This window comes from Desmodus rotundus, chromosome 3 (genome assembly GCF_022682495.2).
Source record: "Desmodus rotundus isolate HL8 chromosome 3, HLdesRot8A.1, whole genome shotgun sequence".
NCBI classification, from domain to species: domain Eukaryota; kingdom Metazoa; phylum Chordata; class Mammalia; order Chiroptera; family Phyllostomidae; genus Desmodus; species Desmodus rotundus.
The window spans coordinates 128,900,967-128,920,984 of NC_071389.1; the positions used below are offsets into that span (position 1 = coordinate 128,900,967).

General features: G+C 36.7%; 1 protein-coding gene across 2 annotated transcripts in view; it reads left to right on the top strand.

Annotated features, from left to right (window-relative positions):
* NAV3 (neuron navigator 3) overlaps positions 1-20,018 on the top strand; it is a 319,752-nt gene that overhangs the window by 240,446 nt on the left and 59,288 nt on the right. For both annotated transcript variants that reach the window (XM_053921041.1, XM_045187323.2), the window contains exons 17-22: positions 1,730-1,771; positions 3,111-3,271; positions 4,904-5,092; positions 7,877-7,929; positions 15,987-16,010; positions 18,423-18,500. In XM_053921041.1, the coding sequence (XP_053777016.1) occupies positions 1,730-1,771; positions 3,111-3,271; positions 4,904-5,092; positions 7,877-7,929; positions 15,987-16,010; positions 18,423-18,500 (547 nt within the window). The remainder of the gene's footprint in view (positions 1-1,729; positions 1,772-3,110; positions 3,272-4,903; positions 5,093-7,876; positions 7,930-15,986; positions 16,011-18,422; positions 18,501-20,018) is intronic.

Below are 20,018 nucleotides of genomic sequence, written 5' to 3' on the forward strand. Positions count from 1 at the left end.
TTGTTTTGTTATATGTGAATTGAAAAATAACCAAATTGAAAAATAATTGAAAGTTGTAACCAGCTTTAGAAAGCTCTGGCTTGTCCTTAAGCGTCGGATCTGGTAACACTGGCATCACTCTCCCACACAGCACCTATTGGCTGTAGACAAACAGCGTCCCTCTCAGACCGTTGACTAGCACCTCCGCCTCGCTGGTTTCCACCGCCTGCCTGGCATTGCAGAACATGAGTTTGTCATGTTGCAGGGTCTGTGGAAAGTACTTATGTTATGAAGTCATTAATATTTTGATTCAAACAGATACTTCTACTTAAAGTTGTAACTTACATTCATAAATGTAAATATATTTTTTCTGATTTTTCTTTCATTAAGTTATCTACATCATATAAACACATAATTTGTATACAATTAATAACACTGACAAAACAATGCCTATATTCAATTTCCTCTGCAATGTTAAACTGTAACAAAGTCATACACTATAACTTTAAAATGGCCTACGACCAGTTAATGCTTTACCACAATGTAGCTCATATTTAGAGGTTTGTCGTATTTGTTCAGTGTGATTCCTTTTTGGTTGTTTGTTTATCCACACTACTAAACAAAACTTCTATAGTCAAGATATATATTAGAACTGGCCTCTATATGACACAGTAATTACCTCATGTGAACCTTCCTGTAAGATAAAATTAAAGTTTTGTAACGCCTTTGGATGCTTTCTATTGCAGTGCTAAGTAATGGAGTACACACAGAAGAAAACATTTTAGCTTTGATTTTGAGTGATTAAATTTCAAGTCAATGTGAATTAAATTTCATTCATGTTATGTCATCCCCATTAAGCATATATCCTGTGTATTTAATTTTGGTCATTTGATGGAAGAGAGCTATAATTCTAAAAATTTAAATTAGTTTTGTTACTTGGTTTTCCACATGCTAGAAATTATAACGGAAAACTCAAGACTTGTCCCACTTAGTTGTCGAAACCTTTTTCTTCTAATTTTAGAGAGGCCATTTCTCATTTTCTCTAGACACATTCGTTCATCCCTTTCTACAACCCAGTGAGGATTTTATTGAGAATTCTTTAAAATAGAGAGTGATAAAATGTATAGCTTTTTTAAATACCTAATTTATATCTATCTTCCAAAAACTGTTATAATTTAATTTCATTAAAATCTGTAAATGAATGATGGCAGACCCATTATGTTTCAAGCAGATATTTATTATATATTAATTTTTCTCTTATATGTAAATGGGAATAAATCTGCCTTCATTTTTATAAAAAGTAATTTGAAGACAAAAATAAATATTAAATGGTATTTATATCTTCTCTGCCTATTGGAACTTGCCAATTTAATGTAGGGAGAGCATATCTATCTCATTCCTACCTTCTGATTCTCTTGCATAGCAGAAATCTAGTGAGTTGCATGGGGAGGAAAAAACTACAAGCTGTTAGGTAAATAGAACAGAGAGAGGGATATTCTAACATGTGATTAAATCTATCTTCTAATAATCCTGTCACTAAATTATAATTAATTAGAACTGGGTTAGAAGGGAGCTCACATGTGTTGCAATAATAGACACCTGGTTGTTCTTTTCCAAAGAGTTAAGCATCAAATATATGTTACAAAAAGTTTATTTTTTGTAGTTCAAACAGAGAACCATTTTTGTTGGATGTGTAATTTGGAAGTTTTGTTGACATTATGTCCTTAGGGATTGTTTTTTGTTTTAACAGCATACAGCTTGACAGAAATACACTACCCAGAAAGGGACTAAGGTATATATTCCTCTCAGCGCATCTGCTGCCTTTCTTTCTCTGTTGTTACTTAAACTTTGTGTGCTGTCTTTCCTCCTCTTTGTTGGCAATGAAGCACCTGATACTGAGGATGAAATCACTTTTAATCCTTTCTCCAGCCTGAGGAGTAGGTAAGGCAGCCCTCAGGCGGAGATGCTCACAGAGGACAAGACCCAAATTAAATTCAATGTAAATATCATTTATGGGGGCAGCAACTTTTGGTAGAATGCAGAACTCACTTCTGAAGTTTTAGATAAAATTAATCTATCTAAATTAATTCTTAATTTTTGCATCTTGGAGGCATATGCTTGCAAAACCTCAAAACCTGTGTAGTCTACAGATGTAGCCAGTTACTGTTGAAAGGCTGCTTTAATTTGAAGCAAGGAAAATATTTTTCATCATCAGAGGACAAATACTACAATTAGGTATGAACTTTTAATGAGTCCTTTTGATAAAAACTCAAGAGTTTTAATTTCTGTTTTTTAAGAGCATTCATATCTATCAGATCAATTTAATACAAGTCAGTCTAGTATTACATAATCTCAAAATAACTTTTCAGTTCATCATAAAAAATAAAAAGAAAATTGCACACTTCTACCTGAGGAGAAGGTATGGAATGAACTTTAATGAAGCTGTGACACTGCATGAACATAAAAAGTTCATTGCTCTTTGGCACTAAGAATCACGTACTCTGGTGAAAATGAGTCCTGGCCAAGAGGTCTTCCCACACCATCCCTTTTCTCTCCAGCTCCTTAGCACACAGCTTGCAATTATTCCACATCGAGATTTTGTTCCAGAGTGTGTTTTCTAATAAAGTAGAACATTTCCCCTACTTAAAAAAAAAAAATCCAGATATGATGTCAAGTGGCACTTTAACCAAATGAATATTTCCCTTTATTAAAAAAAGGGCTGTTAATTTATGTTCCATTTCCTCTGCCTTTCTGCGACCACCACTCAGCTTCCCCGGCTTCCAGCCTCTCATTGGCCACTACTTGGAGTCCATGTGTTCACCCTTTCTGCATCCTCCTAAGCACTGCGCTTTTGAGTCCTTCTCAATTAACTTGTCTGTCTGCTCATTGTTTATGATTTTCAACTACATATCTCACAATAGCATAATTTTCTGATCAAAATTCTCTTTTCTTTCCCCATGAGATTCAAACAGATGGTGTCAAATCATCTGGAAGAACTAAGCAATTATGATTAGATTTAATCTGATTGAGAATGTTTAGTCTGAAGAGTCAGCTCCTCTCCTCTGCTCTCTTGCCTGGTGGGGCCTTGCCCCTGAGACGTGCTCAGGCATCTTAGCTGTGCTGTTTTGCAGATACACCCCGTCATCTCGGCAGGCCAGCCAGGAAGAGGGCAAAGAGTGGCTGCGCTCCCACTCGACCGGAGGCCTGCAGGACACGGGCAGCCAGTCGCCTCTGCTCTCCCCGTCCGCCATGTCGTCTTCTGCCACGGGAAAATACCACTTCTCCAACTTGGGTAACGTATTCTAAAACATCGGTTTCATCTCGTTTCTTTCACCACCACCCTCACAGGAGCCCTGCTATCTCTCCATAGAAATTGTTCATTTAAAGAGGAGATAAAAGCACCCTAACAGGATCCTTTATCTGTGTGGTTGCTTACTGGTCGTGAAATAATTTCCAAATATTGCCCAGTTGAATGATCATGACAACAACCTGACATGGGTGGTTATTTTACAGTCTGGGGTCCAGAGTGTCACAGAGATCATATGACCTGGAAGAAACCCCGCCAGTGGTGAGAAGCAGTGGCAAATGGTTCATTCCAGAACACCTGACTTGTTCAAGTCTAGGGTTTTCTTAGAGTCTTCTTAAAAACAAGTAAAACATCCCCTTGTATTTTCTTTAAAATTCATTTTTATATCCTTATAACAAAATTAATCATCTATTTGCAGAAAAATAGAAAATAGAAATAATTATTAAGAAGAAAAAATATGTGATTGTATGACTCCCAAATCATTTCTTTTGATATTTTAAATTTAACACTCTCCTTAAAATGCACATGAGAATTTTATTAAGATAATGCCCTGTGAACATTTTTGGATAAATATGATGAAAAATAAATGACTAACTAGCTTAGTCATTGGGTTATGGTACTCTGTGTTTAGCATCATTTATATAAAACATAAACCATTTTTATAAACATCATAGGAAACTCAGGGAAGAGTGACAAATAGTGAAAGACATCTAATCATGCCAGTTATCATTTACGAGATCCAATGCCTGTCGCCCAAAATAAATGTCTGGGTAAAACTTTATTTACCAATGGTAACAGTGTGGTGAGGCATCTGAAAGCAAGCGAGCCTCGTTGTCATCTTCCCATGAATGGTAGCAATTGCTCAGATTCATGCTTCCCCTTGCCGCAAGGGTTACCGCGTAGAAACATCTGTGTCAACCTGTAACTTCCAAGTTCTATGTATTTGACAGACCCTTGTAAATGCAGAGTGATGTTTAAACACCGTGCATGGAGTGTTCTATGTTTGTGCTTCCAAAGGTCCTTCCCCCTTGAATGGCCTTCTACCACAGTCTCTGTATTCACCCTTCAAACTATTCAGAATTAACCCCTTTCTTCTGTACTCATGGAAGGATAAGAGTCTGAGTTGGAAGAGGCCTACATCAAAATGCAAAATGATTGAGAGTCTCTGCCTGGAAGCTTCTAAAGTGTCTTCTTGGGAAATTTTGATCTTTTGTATTTTCTTTTTTGTTGTTTTTTTGATTGTGCTTTCCTATTAAAGTGACATTTTCTTCTCTAAAGAGAAACCTGCAGACTCTAGGAAGACACTCTTTTCTTCACAGTGGCTAGCAGAAAATACCATGTTATTATATTTCTAGCATAAACAGGAGAGGTAACTTGCTGGCTGGAAATCATTTTAGAAATTGACATAGTGCTGTCGTGAAAGTGCTAGAAGACCAGAGGAGCCCCACTGTAACTATCATTGAACATTTCAGAGGCAGACTCTCAGCTTCCCTTAAACAGGGACACCCTGTAAACTCATGTTTCCATAGGAGTTGGAACCATGTTTTCACTTCTAATCACCTACTATTCTCATCATCCAAGCCCACAACAATATGGTGTGTGTGCTTTGTTTTTCAGTAAGCCCGACCAACCTGTCTCAGTTTAACCTGCCTGGGCCCAGCATGATGCGTTCCAATAGCATCCCAGCCCAGGACTCTTCCTTCGATCTCTACGACGACTCCCAGCTCTGTGGGAGCGCCACGTCTTTGGAGGAGAGGCCCCGTGCCATCAGTCATTCAGGCTCATTTCGAGACAGCATGGAAGAAGGTATGTGTGCAGGAGATGGAGATGAAGATTCATTCTTTAACTCTGAGATGAAAACTATCACATCACTTACATCGTGAGGATTCTTGAAGAGTAAATAAATGAGTGTAACTTTTATTGAAAGAGCCTTGAAGCTTGAAGCAGTTTTAGTCTGCATTGGTTTTTCTTTCTTTATGCATTTGGAAATATGCCAGAAATTGTTCAGATTAATACTGGGCTATAGAATAGTTCAGGATAAAATCTAATACAAAAATTTGCATAGTTTTAGAGACTATTTGCCCTATCGTATCAAATGTCAAAATGATTGTTTTGTTTGGCATCTCATTAAAGGGCCATGAGATATATGAGTCAGAAAAATTATCTTACGAAGCTACCACGTGCTGCTGGCTTTCATTCTCAGAAACTCCTGCTTGTGTTAGTTTTTATGTCATTTTGAATTCATATTGTGTCTACTTTTTGCTTTATTAGCTATATTTCCTTATTTAATGCAATGGAATTCTCACCTGTCCTAATAAATTTCTTTGTAGTTGTTAAAGTTCTACCAGAACACGTTTGAAAAACTCAGGAAGCTTAAATGATTTTCAAATGTATATAATTTTCTAACCTACATAACCTCAAATATCAAATTTGACGGTAACATTGGGAGATTTTTCTTCTTTTATTTTAGTGAATGATTTTAAGTACCCATAAAGGAAAATTGTGGCATTCACATTATGAAGCATATCGGTCAGAAATGAAAGTAAATGTAAAAATTCAAATTGATTAGAATAAAATCAAACATGAAATCAGCCATCCTACCTTAGTCCTTAATAATTATGTGTAAAAGAAGGGACTCCAGGTCTGGAAACATACTAGGGCTTAAGCCTCTGGCTACCCATTTCTTTATGGTATGAACTTGAACAAATTTCCTAACTTTATTACTTCTAATTTCTGCACCTGTCATTTCACAGGTTTGTCATGAGGATGAAATTAAAGAAGTTTTGTTCTTTTCTCTTTCCCTTCCCTACCTGCTTATATAAAGTATCTTCTGACAGAAGGCTTAGGCACTTATGAAAATTTGCTCATGATTTTCAGATTACCATTGTACATTTAACATGCTGGCACTAAATCAGTTAATTACAATGGACACTGTTTTGGGGGATATTAACCAGACCACAGAGTTCACCATGACAAAGAGTGAGTTACACCCTGTGAGTCTGCTGATTACAGCAGTGCAGGTGGAAAACAATGTAACTAGTCTGAAGTGTTGTCTTTGATTTTCTAAAGTGGTTCTATCACTCTCTTCATAGACAGGCCTCATACAATACTGTAAAAATAATATGCTAAGCCTACTGATGGATTTGTAGAGTGCCTCATTTACACATAGAATGCTGTTCATGTGCTGGGAAATTCGGGCCTTTCGTGTAAGAGGCTTAAATAATCTGAATTTTGGAATGCCAGCCTGAGGGGGCAAGTTGGCTTTTTGATGGCCACTCACCAGATACTGAACTATTATAATTCTTAAATTGTAGTCTAGAATCAAGAAATTATTGGACTGGAGAGATAGAAGGGAGTTTAATGGCACACTGCCCGGAGCTCAAAGTGAAAGATGAGGAAACTAAGCCTCTAACTATAAGGTCATAGACCTATAAATATTAAGTGATCATAAGCAATAAACACCAAAAATAAGGCTGAAGATGGGATCTCCCAATTCATTGTCCATCTTCCTTCTACCACACTAGTTCATACCAGTGTTACATTAGTTATTAGGGGTTGAAAGAATGTGCTTTTTTAAGAAAAAATGACGAACAATTTTGCATAGCTTGCAGAGTGGTAGTACTTGCAGTTTCCCCATCCTCTCCAGACCAGGTTGTGAGCCCCTCCTACGTGTTCTTGTAGTACCCAAGACATTGCTCTTGGTAGTACTTATATTACTCTATGGTAGTTATCTTTTTAGTTGTGTGTCTACTTCTTTTTGAGCTCCTAGGGTACTGTCATTCATTTCTGTAGTCCCAGGATCCAGCGAGGGCCTGCTACATTTCCAGTACTCAACCAGTGTTTGTTTAATGGATGAATAAGCCGAAATAACTCCACATTATCCCGTAATGAAAAGATGAAGGATTTTTCTACAAATGTAATTAAGCATATTTTACCCACATTTTGGGCTTAATAAATTGGACACACACAAACATAAAGCAGTCTGTTTATTGTTTGTGATTGTATTCTGATACACCTAGATAAAAGACAGTGTGTGATCTCCATTCTTAATTTCAGTGAGACACCCCCTTGAAATAAGGAGTATTTTTCTATCATGAAAATTACAAAAGAAACAATAATTCTCCTTTAAAAAAAGCATGATCAACTCATCACAGATAATGTTGAACTAGCAAGTTGGATAAAATGCTTTCTTCCCTAAAAGTACATGGAGAAAAATATTAATAGTAGATCTTTGTTGTAGAAAAATAAAATCGAATAAAATACATAAAGCTCTTTAAAGTTTAAAAGTTTCTGGCAACTGTAGTTAAGTTTTCATGTTTTCTGATTATTACTTATGTGGGAATTTACCCTAGTTTTCAGTATGTGCAAAGCATCCTCTCTGTAACATGGTGAATAGGTACTTTAGCGGGGTAGGTATGCAGTCTTCCCATGTCTCAACATTTTTATGTCCAAAAAAGTGACAGCAGACTTACACTCAGATTCTTATGTCAGGCAGTTACTATTTTATTTCCCTGTTCATCACTGTTTAGTAAAGACCTGGTATTCCTGAGAGACTTCTTCATTTGACCTCCTCTTCTTTGCTTTCTCCAGTTCACGGCTCTTCGCTATCCCTGGTCTCCAGCACTTCTTCTCTTTACTCTACGGTAAGTATTGGCTGTTAAGAAAAAGTCTTTGCCAAGCACACAATTAATTAAATAGACTGACATTTACACAGAAGCTGATAGTGAAATGAGAACTCTAAGGGAAAAACTCTAAGCTGCTGCATAACTGATGAGCTGGCGAGTGTTACAATAGCTCCTCTTCTCTTGTCCACTCGTATGTGCTTCCACTTGACTTTTGTTTACTCATATAATCAGTTTATGGAAGAAAAACTGAACTTCGCAAAACCTGTTGGGGTAGAACTCGGAACCCCTGAAATCGTGCACTGTGCTCTATCCTAATTTGATAATACTGAATAGTTTTCCTTGTTGGTTCCTTGCGCCTTGACTAATTATTGTTCCATGGTACTTTTTTCATTTTATTTTTTAAGTTTATTTTTGAGAAGATTTTGACAAAATGTAAAGACCTCAGCAACTTAGAGATTTTTTAATAATCTGAAATAGAATATGATTTTTAAAACCTGTTTCTTAAGAGAGAAATACCAATGCGCTAACTTATTTTCTCACTATGTTAAATTATATTTCATTTTTGCCAAAGCAAGTGTTCTGTTTAATATAGTTTCACCTTTTTTAAAAAAGTCTTTAGGAGTTTATTTTTTCCAAGAGTTCATGCTTAGGTAAGAGTGAGGTATATTTGGTTTATCAAATCTCACTGAGACTTGAATATTGTCAATACTCCTTAGTCTCGTGTGGGAAGGTTCGAAAAAAAAGTTCACAGCCTTGGCTGTTAACTGAGCAGTTTGGTTCAGATGTTATGTTGTTCTTTTTATAAGTTCATCTTAATGTTCATTGCCTTACATAGTTACTCAACATTAGGCTATCACTGGCAGAGACAATATTTTTCTTATCATTTCTCCTTTTAATGATTAAAATTGACAGTAGATTCCATAATGGAAGAAATCAGTGTTAGTGTTTAGATAAATCTACTGTGTTAGACGAATGGATAAAGAAGCGAGAGATGTGAAAATGCCCTGGAAAGATGCATAAGACAAATCTGTTACGAGTTAGTGTTTGCCCCAGTAGGCCAGCGCCACTGCCTACCGGGAGGATGGATTCTGACCGAAACCATTGCAACTGAAGTCTCTGTGTAACGCGGAAAGATGCAACATCATTATAATCATATTTTAAATATGTACAAAAGCAACATTTGGATAAACACAGCCTTTATGAAGCCTAAGAAAGACTCAAGAATAAAAACAGCATAGGTTGAAAAAGACAGATGGCTAATTAGTATATACCAGAGTCCAATAGACCTTTCTGCGCTAATGAAACTGTTCTATAACTGCTGTCTAATACAGTAACCACACATGGTTATTGAGTATTTGAAGTGTGTCTGGTGTGACAGAGGAACTGAATTTTTTGTTTTAATTAATTTAAAATTAAGTTTGCACATGTGCCAAGTAGCTACTATATTGGATATTGCAGGTTTGTTGAGAACAGGAGGTATATTTTTAAATGCTAGCTCTATGCCATATAGAGATAGAGGTAGATATGGTGAGTATAGGATGGGGCAAAGGGAGGTTTCCAGCTGTTTGTATGGAAAATAATACAATATTTAATAAAGAATAAGACAAGAATAAACTCCATATTTCATGTACTTTCAAGTGCAAACCGACTTTTGTCTTACTCTGTATATATGTCAAAATAGTAAGGACAACTAGGAAACACAAATGAGAAGTATTGTTTTAAGAGTACAACATGAAAAGGGAAAAGAGAGGAAAATAAAGAGACTATATATACATATTTATAGACCAACACTTAGAGATGAATTAGGTCCTGGTGTTAAGTGTGAAAAGGGTGGCTTAGGTAATCAAATCACATGAGAAGATGCTACTATTAGGAAATTTGTAAATTTAAATAGTTGTATTAGAAATGATGTAAATTATATAGTTGAATTAACAAATAACCTACAATAAAACAATTCAAAAATGCGTATTTGGAGGACTAATAGAGAGAAAAATTAAAGTTGATGAAGAGTCTTCTGTCTCTGACTACCCTTACCATGCACTGAGATTTAATTGGCAGTGATAAAGTATCTGTGAAAGTCCTTTCAAATACGAAGTGAAAGGCAATTTATCACTGGTTTTTATGCCTTCTTAAGACTCTGGATAAAGATTCTATTGGTTCCCATTCTTGTCCGACTGTATCAGTAGTGGTTGTGTGGCATCAGTCAAGTTGCTGCATTTCTCTGAACTATCCCTATAAAATAAAATCGGAAAACAACAGACTTATCCATGGTTTTTCCGAAATAACTAGAGATCAGGGATACTGCATACCGTAAATTACAAAAAATGTTAATTGCATGGCTCCAGGAGGCACCACTTACATCTTAGTGTGTGTAACAGCATCCTTTTTTTGAAGCATGCAGTGCACAACTAACACGAGTGTGCATATGTTCCTTCTTGAAGCGATTCGTGTTTAGGGGGAGAGTGTTTCCTTTTTGGGGGAGAATGTTAGGCACTATCTCTTCTTATTAGGTGAAATACTGCTCTTATTAAAACCATGGGTATAAACCGTGTTTTACTCTAACACTCAATAATGCAATGTATGGAATTATATATTTTGCTTCAAAATGTTAAAGCAAACTAACAAATATGGTTTGTTGGAAAGAATATTTGCCTGTAAAATCACCACCATCTCACAAACCCCATTGGAAGAATTCTTCTTTACATGTACCTCTGTTAGAACCTCCACCGATTATGTTTGGTAAAATTTTTCCAATGCATTTGTTATAAGGTTGTGCGAATCACCTTCTAAAACCCTGAGTAGAAAGAGTCAGGGAGATTGCACACTGGTTACAAACAGCAGGCCCAGTCTGATCTGCCTAGTTATTACCGTCAGGAAACTTAGAGTTTCTATGTTTGTTTTTTAACCTAAACCAACACTGTGGAATCTGGGGCTTTTACCTAAAAATAAAAAGTTTTAAGTTTCTTTTTAAAATAACTGGAACATCTAAAGACACTGAGACGAAATTCCTCCAGGTTTACAGTCCCCTGGCATCACCCCCTTGAGGAAGTAGAATGTGCTTTCAGGCAGGTCCTGTCTCCAGCATCTCTTTTTTCCTTCCTGAAGTAGAGTTTGGGTTGTTGTTACTGTGCTGGGCATTTCTCACAGGGAAGAATCATGCCATTATCCATATGAAAAGTGAAAAATAAAAGATGCTCTAGGAGCTATGCGATCTGATGTTAAGGACCCAGAACCCTTTCTATTCTTTATATGCTGAAACCTGTAATGCATTTACACATTTTATTCTTGCAATAGTTGTTTTTGATTGGATACATCTTAAAAATTTTATTTAACCTGATTTGTACTTGGAATCCAATTTATGTTGGTTTAATAAGAGCAAGGGCCATGTTTAGTTCATTTTAGATCTTTCTAGCATTTTTACTAAACACAGCTAATATAAAGTAATTTTTTTTTTTAATTTGTAAGTTTGGATGGATGAATGGCCAGTTAATGGCTTCAGAATAAAGAAAAATTGCATATATTTTTATCTGGGCAAGGTGTTTGGTAATGCTTCCCACCCTTCAGAATCGTGGGCTTGCTTTAAAACCACCATGTAGGGGAGTTCTCAGGATGGTGGCCGAGGTAAATGCTGTAATCACCTCTGTGTAACCACATCCAAATTTCAGCTAAACTACTGAACTGAACAACCATTATTCAGACTACCAGAAATGGAGCTGAATGAAAATCCTATGACTATGGAATTAAAAAATAAATCACATCTAGACTGGTAGGAAGGGCAGAGACACAGAACAGATTGGACTCACACCCAGATGTGATAGGTAAAAATTAGGAGGGATTTCTCAGGAGCAAGGGGTCCCAGTCCCATACCAGGCCCCCCAGTCAGGGTTCCAGTGCCAGGAAGATAAGTCTCCGTAACTTCTGGCTGTAAAAAACAGGGGAGATTGAGGTTGTAGAAGACAGAAACTGCTGGGAGTTTTAGGCAGTTCCACTTAAAGGGCCAGCACATGGACTTACTCAGACTCACTCCCTCTGAGCCCCAGCACAGGGGCAATGGATTAAAAGGTATCAGAGACATACAGGAAAGAAGAGATGGGGACAGCTTTCTCCCCAGACAGAAGTGCTGGCAGAGGCCATTATTCCTTTGATGAGCCCTCCCCCCAACAGAGCCAACAGGCAGGAGCCATCTGAGTCTCCTCAACCTGGCTCACACTGTTTGCCCCACTCTGGTGATTCCTTGAGGCTCTGCTCCAACCAATTTTGGGCCCACCAATCTGTTTCCAGTGGCTTCTTTATAGGAATGGCTTGTCATACCTCTAGTTTCAGATATTCCTAAATTCTCTCACACAAGCAGCATCTGGCCTCAGTAAACCCCATACCTCTCACTAAGTGTCCTCAGGCCCAGCACTAGCAGAAGCCAGCCTTGGTTCACAGCTTGGCCATGCTTGAGCACCACCAAGCCCAGCACAAGTAGCAGCCATCTGCAGATCGCTTTATAGCTTCGGCTGGGTGGCCCTGGACAGAATACAGGCAGTGGCTGACCTTGGCCTGTACCTCCTGGGAGGCCCCAGAACCTTCACACTCAGTGAACAGCTTCAGACCACTTCAGAGCACCATCACCAAACCACCCCCATAAGTGATAGTCTCAAGGGGAAGACTAGCAGGCACCAGAGCCCTGCTGAAATAAGTATGATTCTGTGTAGAGCACCCTGCACAGCTGATCTTCCACAGAGGACAGAGGTTGGTGATCAGTGATCATAGCCTGTCCTTGCAGCTGATTAGCCAGGGTAAATCCCTCCCATTGACTGTCAACAGCAATCAAGGCTCAAATACAAGAGGAGGGTGTACACAGCCCACACAGTGGGTATACCTCAAGTACCCAGCTTGGGTAATAGTGGAGGCTGTGCCACTGGACCCTACAGGCCACCTACCACATTAGGCAACCCTACCAAGTCAGGGAGTAATAGCAACTCTAACTAATACATGGAAAGAAACACAGGGGGACAGCCAAAAGGAGGAGCCAAAGAAATATGTCCCAAATGAAGAACAGAACAAAACTCCAGAAAAAAGAACTAAACAAAATGGAGATAAGCAATCTACTAGATCCAGAGTTCAAAACATTGGTATAAGCATGCTCAAGGAACTTAGTGAGAATTTCAACAGCATAAAAACAGACATGGAAACCATAAAAGAAAACCATTCAGAAATGAAAAATACACTAATTGACATAAAAACAATTTACAGGAAATCAACAATAGAGTGGATATAGCTGAAAATCAAACTAGCAATTTGGACTATAAGGAAGCAAAAAACAGCCAATCAGAACAAGAAGAAGGAAAAAAAAATCCAGAAAAATGATGATAGTGTGTGGAGCCTCTGGTGCAACTTCAGGTGTACCAATATTTGTATCATGGGAGTGCCAGAAGAAGAGAGAGAACAAGAAAACCTATTTGAAAAAATAATGACAGAAAACTTCCCTAACTAGGTGAAGGAAATAGCCATACAAGCCTAGGAAGTGCAAAGAGTCCCAAACAAGACATACCCAAAGAGGCCCACACCAAGACACGTGATAATTAAAATGCTGAAGGTTAATGACAAAGAGAGAATCTTAAAAGTAGCAAGGTAAAAGCAGTTGGTTACCTACAAGGGAGCTCCCATAAGATTCTCAGCTGATTTCTCAAAAGAAACTTTGCAGGCCAGAAGGGAATGGCAAGAAATATCCAAAGTCATGAAAAGCAGGGACCTACAGCCAAGATTGCTCTACCCAGCAAAGCTATCATTTAGGACAGAAGGGCAGATGAAGAGCTTCTCAAACAAGATGAAGCTAAAAGAGTCATCACCACCAAACCAGTAGTATATGAAATGTTAAAGGGTCTTCTTTAAGAAGAAGATCAAAACTATGAACAACAAAATGACAATAAATACATCTCTATCAATAATTGAATCTAAAAAACAAAATAAATGAACAAGCAAAACAGAAATAGAATCACAGATACAGAGAACATTTTGATGGCTGCAAGATGGGAGAAGGGTTGGGAAGATGGGCAAAAGAGGTGAAGGGATTAAGAAGTACAAATTGGTAGTTACAGAATAGTTATGGGGATATAAAGTACAGCATATGGGATATAGTAACCAAAAAATATGTATTCATGACCCATGAACATGAACAATGGTGTGGGTATTTCCTGAGGGAGTAGGAGGTCTGGGTGGAGGGGGTAAAAGGGGAAAAATTGAAACAATTGTAATAGCATAAATACTAAAATATAATTTAAATGAACAAAAACTCATTTATATGGCAAGTAATCACATATCGTGCTTAACCCACTGAAAAAATATAATATTAATATTCTGGTTCATTTCTTCAACTTGATAGTAATGCCTACCCTCTGTTAGCAGCCAAGTGTAGGAAAGAGGGCAAATATTAAAGAAAAAGATAATTTTGAAAAATCAGCAATAAGAAATGTCATTATATATAGTATATAGAGAATTAATATGTAATAATTATAATTATAACTAGTATGAGTAAATTAACCAGGGCATTTTTAATGTAAAAAAGTGACTATTTCTTGACCAAAAAGAAATAGTTCACTAAAGATAGAATACATTGCTTGTTTTACATACACAAATTACTTGTTAAATATCAGTTTTCTCTAATCATAGCAAGCCTAGAAGCAGGATTTGGGCAGAATAAACTGGCAAAAATTATGCAAAATACTAGAGAAACCACATAGTCGTAGTTAATTGTGTCATATGTCTTAGGGCAAACAACCTGAACCTTTCTCTTGATTTTATGAAATTTTCATTTTGAAATTCCTTCCCTACTTATGATTCAAAAACCAAACTTTATATGAAATCTTGAAATTATTAAAATTAAAATGTTTTTACTTATAAATCTAATTTACTTATAAATCTAAACTACTCAAGCTTTAGGTTAGCATTTGTTTTTAAACCAATTTTCTTATAAAGGGTATTAGGATTCTACTTCCTAACCACTCTTATTTAAACACGGTATTACTAACTGCATTATTTTTAAGAGTAGAGAAAATATAGGAAAGACAAGACTCAAGAGATGCTTACACAAAAAAATATTTTGATGATTAAAAATACTTTATTTTATGTGTTCTGGAGGAAAGGGATATATATAAAAAGGTGGTTTGGGGTTATATCTGCATCAATTAAACAGACCATATGCCAAAAAAGTGGTAAGAGATTGTTTTTCAGCTCTGGATCAACTCAAAACAATGAGCAGGCTTAGACATTCAGCTTTCTCCAGAGCGGGAGAGCTTTCCAAAATAATGGTGCACACAATTCATTCCCTGGCATTTTGTGGCCCAGCACACGGGAGGAAAACAGAGCTAGGAGTCTTCCACACCTGATGCCAAAACACCCTGCGATTTCTACAGCAGTCCTCGTTTGTACACTCTCCGTAAACTGAGGGTGTTCTCAGCCACTTTGGTCGCCACTGTGACCCTAGACATTCTCGTGTGTCTCTGACTTGCAGCCGAGTAAACTTAATTAACAATCACTAGGAAAACTAAAAGAAAATAGAAACTAAAAACCTGACTTCTGTGCTTATCAGCAGAGGTCAATATTCTCCCTCCAACCTTCCCAGGCATTCTGTGTGGCATATAAATCACAGAATAGAATTCTGGCTCCTAAAACTTGGGTGAAAATCCCTATAATTTCATGGAGTGTGTTTCCTACAATCAGAATTTTCAAAATCCAATATTCTTTTCCTGTACCTATCTTTTTAAGAGTATAATTTTAAAACTAACTTGGTTTTGGTCTCAACCTTACAGTGAATACTATCTCTTCTACCGTTTGCTTTTAAGGCATTCTATATATCCATGAATCAAATAACCTATATTTAAAAACACTACATGGTTTATATATAAAGAAATATTCATTTGCAATTCTACAGGTTTCTGTTCTTGCTGTTAATTTAACATCATGCATTTTACTATATTCTTATGTTAGATCATAACATTGTAAATACACAGCATAACTATTTTGTTCGTACATACTTGTCAAATGAATTGATATTATTCATAATATGTTTTTTATTTTCTCTTTTACAGGCTGAAGAAAAGGCTCATTCAGAGGTAAAAAGCTTGTAGCGTTTTTATATTTGACTACTATAGTGTACATTTATGATGAAGTGAGTTTTTCTTCCACTAGAGGGCTCTGTGTTACAGTCATATAATCCTCCAGTGCTGTGGGTACAAATATCCAAAGTCGTTGATAGAAGGTCTTAGATACTTCCTCTTAAAAGAAAATGAAAGGCAGTTTATAGAAGCAAACTCTCCTCCCACATTATAAATTACAGTCTTAGCTGATGAACTGTGTAATAGCAAGCACTCCCAAAACCTTTGACGGAGTGTGTGGTCTTTCTATTTTACTAGAGTCTCTCTCCCCACTTCCTGTTGAAACTACCTGCATAGGATTAAGGAAACTATTGAATCTTGGGCACCAGATCTCCACAACACAAGCCACTCAGCATCCCAGCCCCTCTCTTTGGTGCCAGGACTTGCCCGCCTCTAATCACACACACCCTTCAGAAACACATGCTTCCTTGCAATCACGTATAAATCAGAATTCAGCCTGGAGATAATATCCCTTTTCTTTCCCTTTGTATAAGAGTTGCCCTAGCCAAAGAGAGCAGAAGGCCTTTATTCAAGGTAGAGTAATGACTATTTGGTTGGTTTGCACTGAAGCAATCAGACCACAGAGAAAATGTCTTGGCAAGAGTCTCTACAAAGGAACTCTTTTCTTTGAAGTCATATCTTACTAGCTTTTAATGTAAAATTTCTGATGTATTTCAAAATATTGAAGAAGTATTGATTATGCCAATACGATCTTTGTAATTGCTAGACCAAGAAGTGATTATGGTTTTTTAAAAATCTGTCGTATTTCACTGTATGGACATAGCAAGGCTTCTAACATTGATCATAATATAGTTTCTGAAGTATAAAAATGCCACATCTGCTTGTCCTACTGGTAGTTACGAGCTCCTCTCTCATCATTTATGCCCCATGGTGGGTCGTGGGTTTTCAAAAATAGTTCTCAGTTCTTTACGTTTTCCTGTATTATATTTTAAAGGAAGTAAGATCATGTAATACAGACTATTAATTTGAGAAAGCCTCTTTGAATTTGGTTTAAAAATAAAATGTGTTTTCTGGTTTCTGAGAATATTTGTGATCATCATCACAGGATTGTAACTCAAAACCTAATTGGGGCTGGAATATATCTCTTTCAAAAAAAAAAAAACCAGGAGTGAAAAGAAATTGTATTTGCTGAAATTGTAAAAATGTCCTCTATCTTTGCTTCCAGCTTCCAGCTCACTCCTTTCTTAGTCTCTCTATACTGACCACTGTTTCTTCTCCAGAAAAATCTAATGTGAAGAAAAAGAAAAAGAAAAAGACAAGTAATAAACTGTGGCAAGGATGCTCTTTCAAACTGAGATAATATTCCAAAAGTCCAAACACAACAAAAGAAGACTTGTTTTTAAAGAAATGAGAATCGTCAGAGTAGAACATTTGGCGTCTCAGTAACTAAAATTCCTTGAGACCAGAAGAATACTTGTCAACATATAAATGTTTTGTCCTGACTAATTAGCTTTATATTGCACCATGACACATGCAGATTAAACTGCAAAGTGCTTAAACTAAAATTTTAAGTATAGTATCATATGCTCATTATAATATAGTATCATTTTTCTGATTCAGTTTATTCAAGTTAGAACTTAACTAAAAAGGAAAACATTTTAGCATATTTATTGTGTTGTTTGATCTTGTTATTTGCACAATGTTACTGATTTCCCCCTTATTTTTAAACTATGGATAATCTATAAAGTATTTCTGCCCTGAGCTAATACTAACTCAGTGAATAAAGGGCATTGTAATCAATATTTGGGAAGGCCTCTTGGAGTTGCGTTAGTCATTAAAACGCCAGCCAATGACATGATTTGCAAATGTGGAATCATTCAGTGTTGAGTTAGTGCCAGCTCTCGGTGCCTGCAGGGTATTCCACAGCTCCGAGAGGTCGCCAGCTTACAGAAAATTAAAATCAACAAGCAAAAACACTGATAGAACAACAACATAGAGTACTTTTCACTCCGAGGACCCTGAAAAAATATGTATATGTATATTAAATTTTTAAAAAGAAAAGATTTTACTACCTGAGTTTCATTACTGGAAATTTCTGTAAAGGATAAATAAAAAGTAGACTGATTACTGAGTCAGGCAGGGATGGCAAATGGAACGAGCATGCATGCCTTTGCTGGCAGATTGGAGTCCCAGCTTCGAGCACAGGCGCTTCACCCCTCTTCTTATCAGGGGCATCTGACTGGTACCACGCAGCCAGTATTCTCATTTCTGTAATTTTCAGAAGTTGCTGCTGATACAGGGTGGGTAGAGGGAGCTAACTCTAATATTTGCTTTGCTTTCTTGGATTGAATGTTAGTTTTAAGTCAAAATAGACTAGCACATTGAATTGATTTTTTTAATTACATTCAGCAAATTCATAAACTGCGGAGAGAGCTGGTTGCATCACAGGAAAAAGTGGCTACCCTCACATCTCAGCTTTCAGCAAATGTAAGTCACTTCTGATTTTTTTTTCATACACTAAACAGATTTTTTATATAGTAAATGGGATAATTTTAGTAACAGACTTACAAAATTTAAATGTCAAAAATTATACAGACTTAAGTCACTAAATAGTGGGACTCACATAACAGTAAACTTTCCTGTACACTAGATAATAAAATGTAAAACCAAATTGATAAGGAATCATAATGTGGTTAAAATTGCTTTTTGTTTCTTGTAAAAGATTGGAAATATTAACAACAGCTGCAAGGGTTATTTCTTTTCTTATTATTTTTATCACTCCCCATAGATAAGACTTTCTCAAGCCACAATGCTATTCAGGATTGATAGTGATTAACTTTGGAAAATAAAAAAATTCATGTGCACTGCCTCCTTCAGGGCAATTTATTAGACAATTAATTAAGCACTCAGTTAATTCTAAAAAATTAACTTAGCTCTAAATTTAGGTATCTTACCTATACTTTAAATGAGATCTATTTCTTTCAGCAACCTTGGCAGCCTTCTCATTGTTTAAGCAGCTGAGAATATCAAAAATGATGGCAATGAAGACCATCAATTATATCAACATTCACTGAAATTCTTTCAATGTGCCAGGGAGCGCATAGTGTAGCGTAATAAAGAACACGTGGCACTGTGCCTAGTCCTGAGGAACAACAGTGTTAGAAACAGCAGCGAGGGGTAAACAAGCTCCTGCTGTTTCGCCGTATGTCCCTCTACCTTCGCTCAACATTAATCTGCTCGGTTCCACTGCGTGGCTTTGGGCCTGTTGCCTGCCTCACCTGTCTGTGCTCTCCTTTGAGTTTTCCATCTCCCACACAAGGCTTGACATAGCAAGACTGAGCAGGTGTAGGCCCCCTGGGTACCACATGAATAAGTGAGATTTTAAGGTGAAAAATTGTGGTGTAATAAAACTTGCACAGTGTGTAAGTCAGTCATTTCATGCACAATGTATTGATTTTAGCTTTGTATTTGAATTGATTTTATCTTTTTGACTTTGGGAGAATCTAATTAATTTTGGATTGACTATATTTATTTACTTTTTATAGACGTTGCTAGGGGATTCTTAAAAATAATAGGCCTTAAGGAATTGTTTAGGCAACATTGGAAGAAAACAGTATTATATAACCTATACTTTTTGTCTAAGTGTAACTCTTAAATAGTTCAAAAGCAATTGTAAATTTTGTATGATAGACTAGCTATATAGTGGTATAAAACACTCCTGTTTCGGTTCCTGAATTTGTATCCAGAGGACACACTGCAACACAAATGCCAAACTCTCTGGGTTGTGTTCACCTGTGACCGGGAAGGCTCCACGACAGAGCCTGCATTGGGTAGTCAGAACTCTTACAGAGGTCTTGAATGGTTACTCAGGGTCTCACTTTATTTTGTAAATGTCTCTTATATGGACTTAGATATTCAGATATTGCAATAATCAGTGGCTGCCATGCATAATGAAATTTGGGAAAAACTGAAACTAAAAAGTGTTTAATGAAAAAGGCATTATTT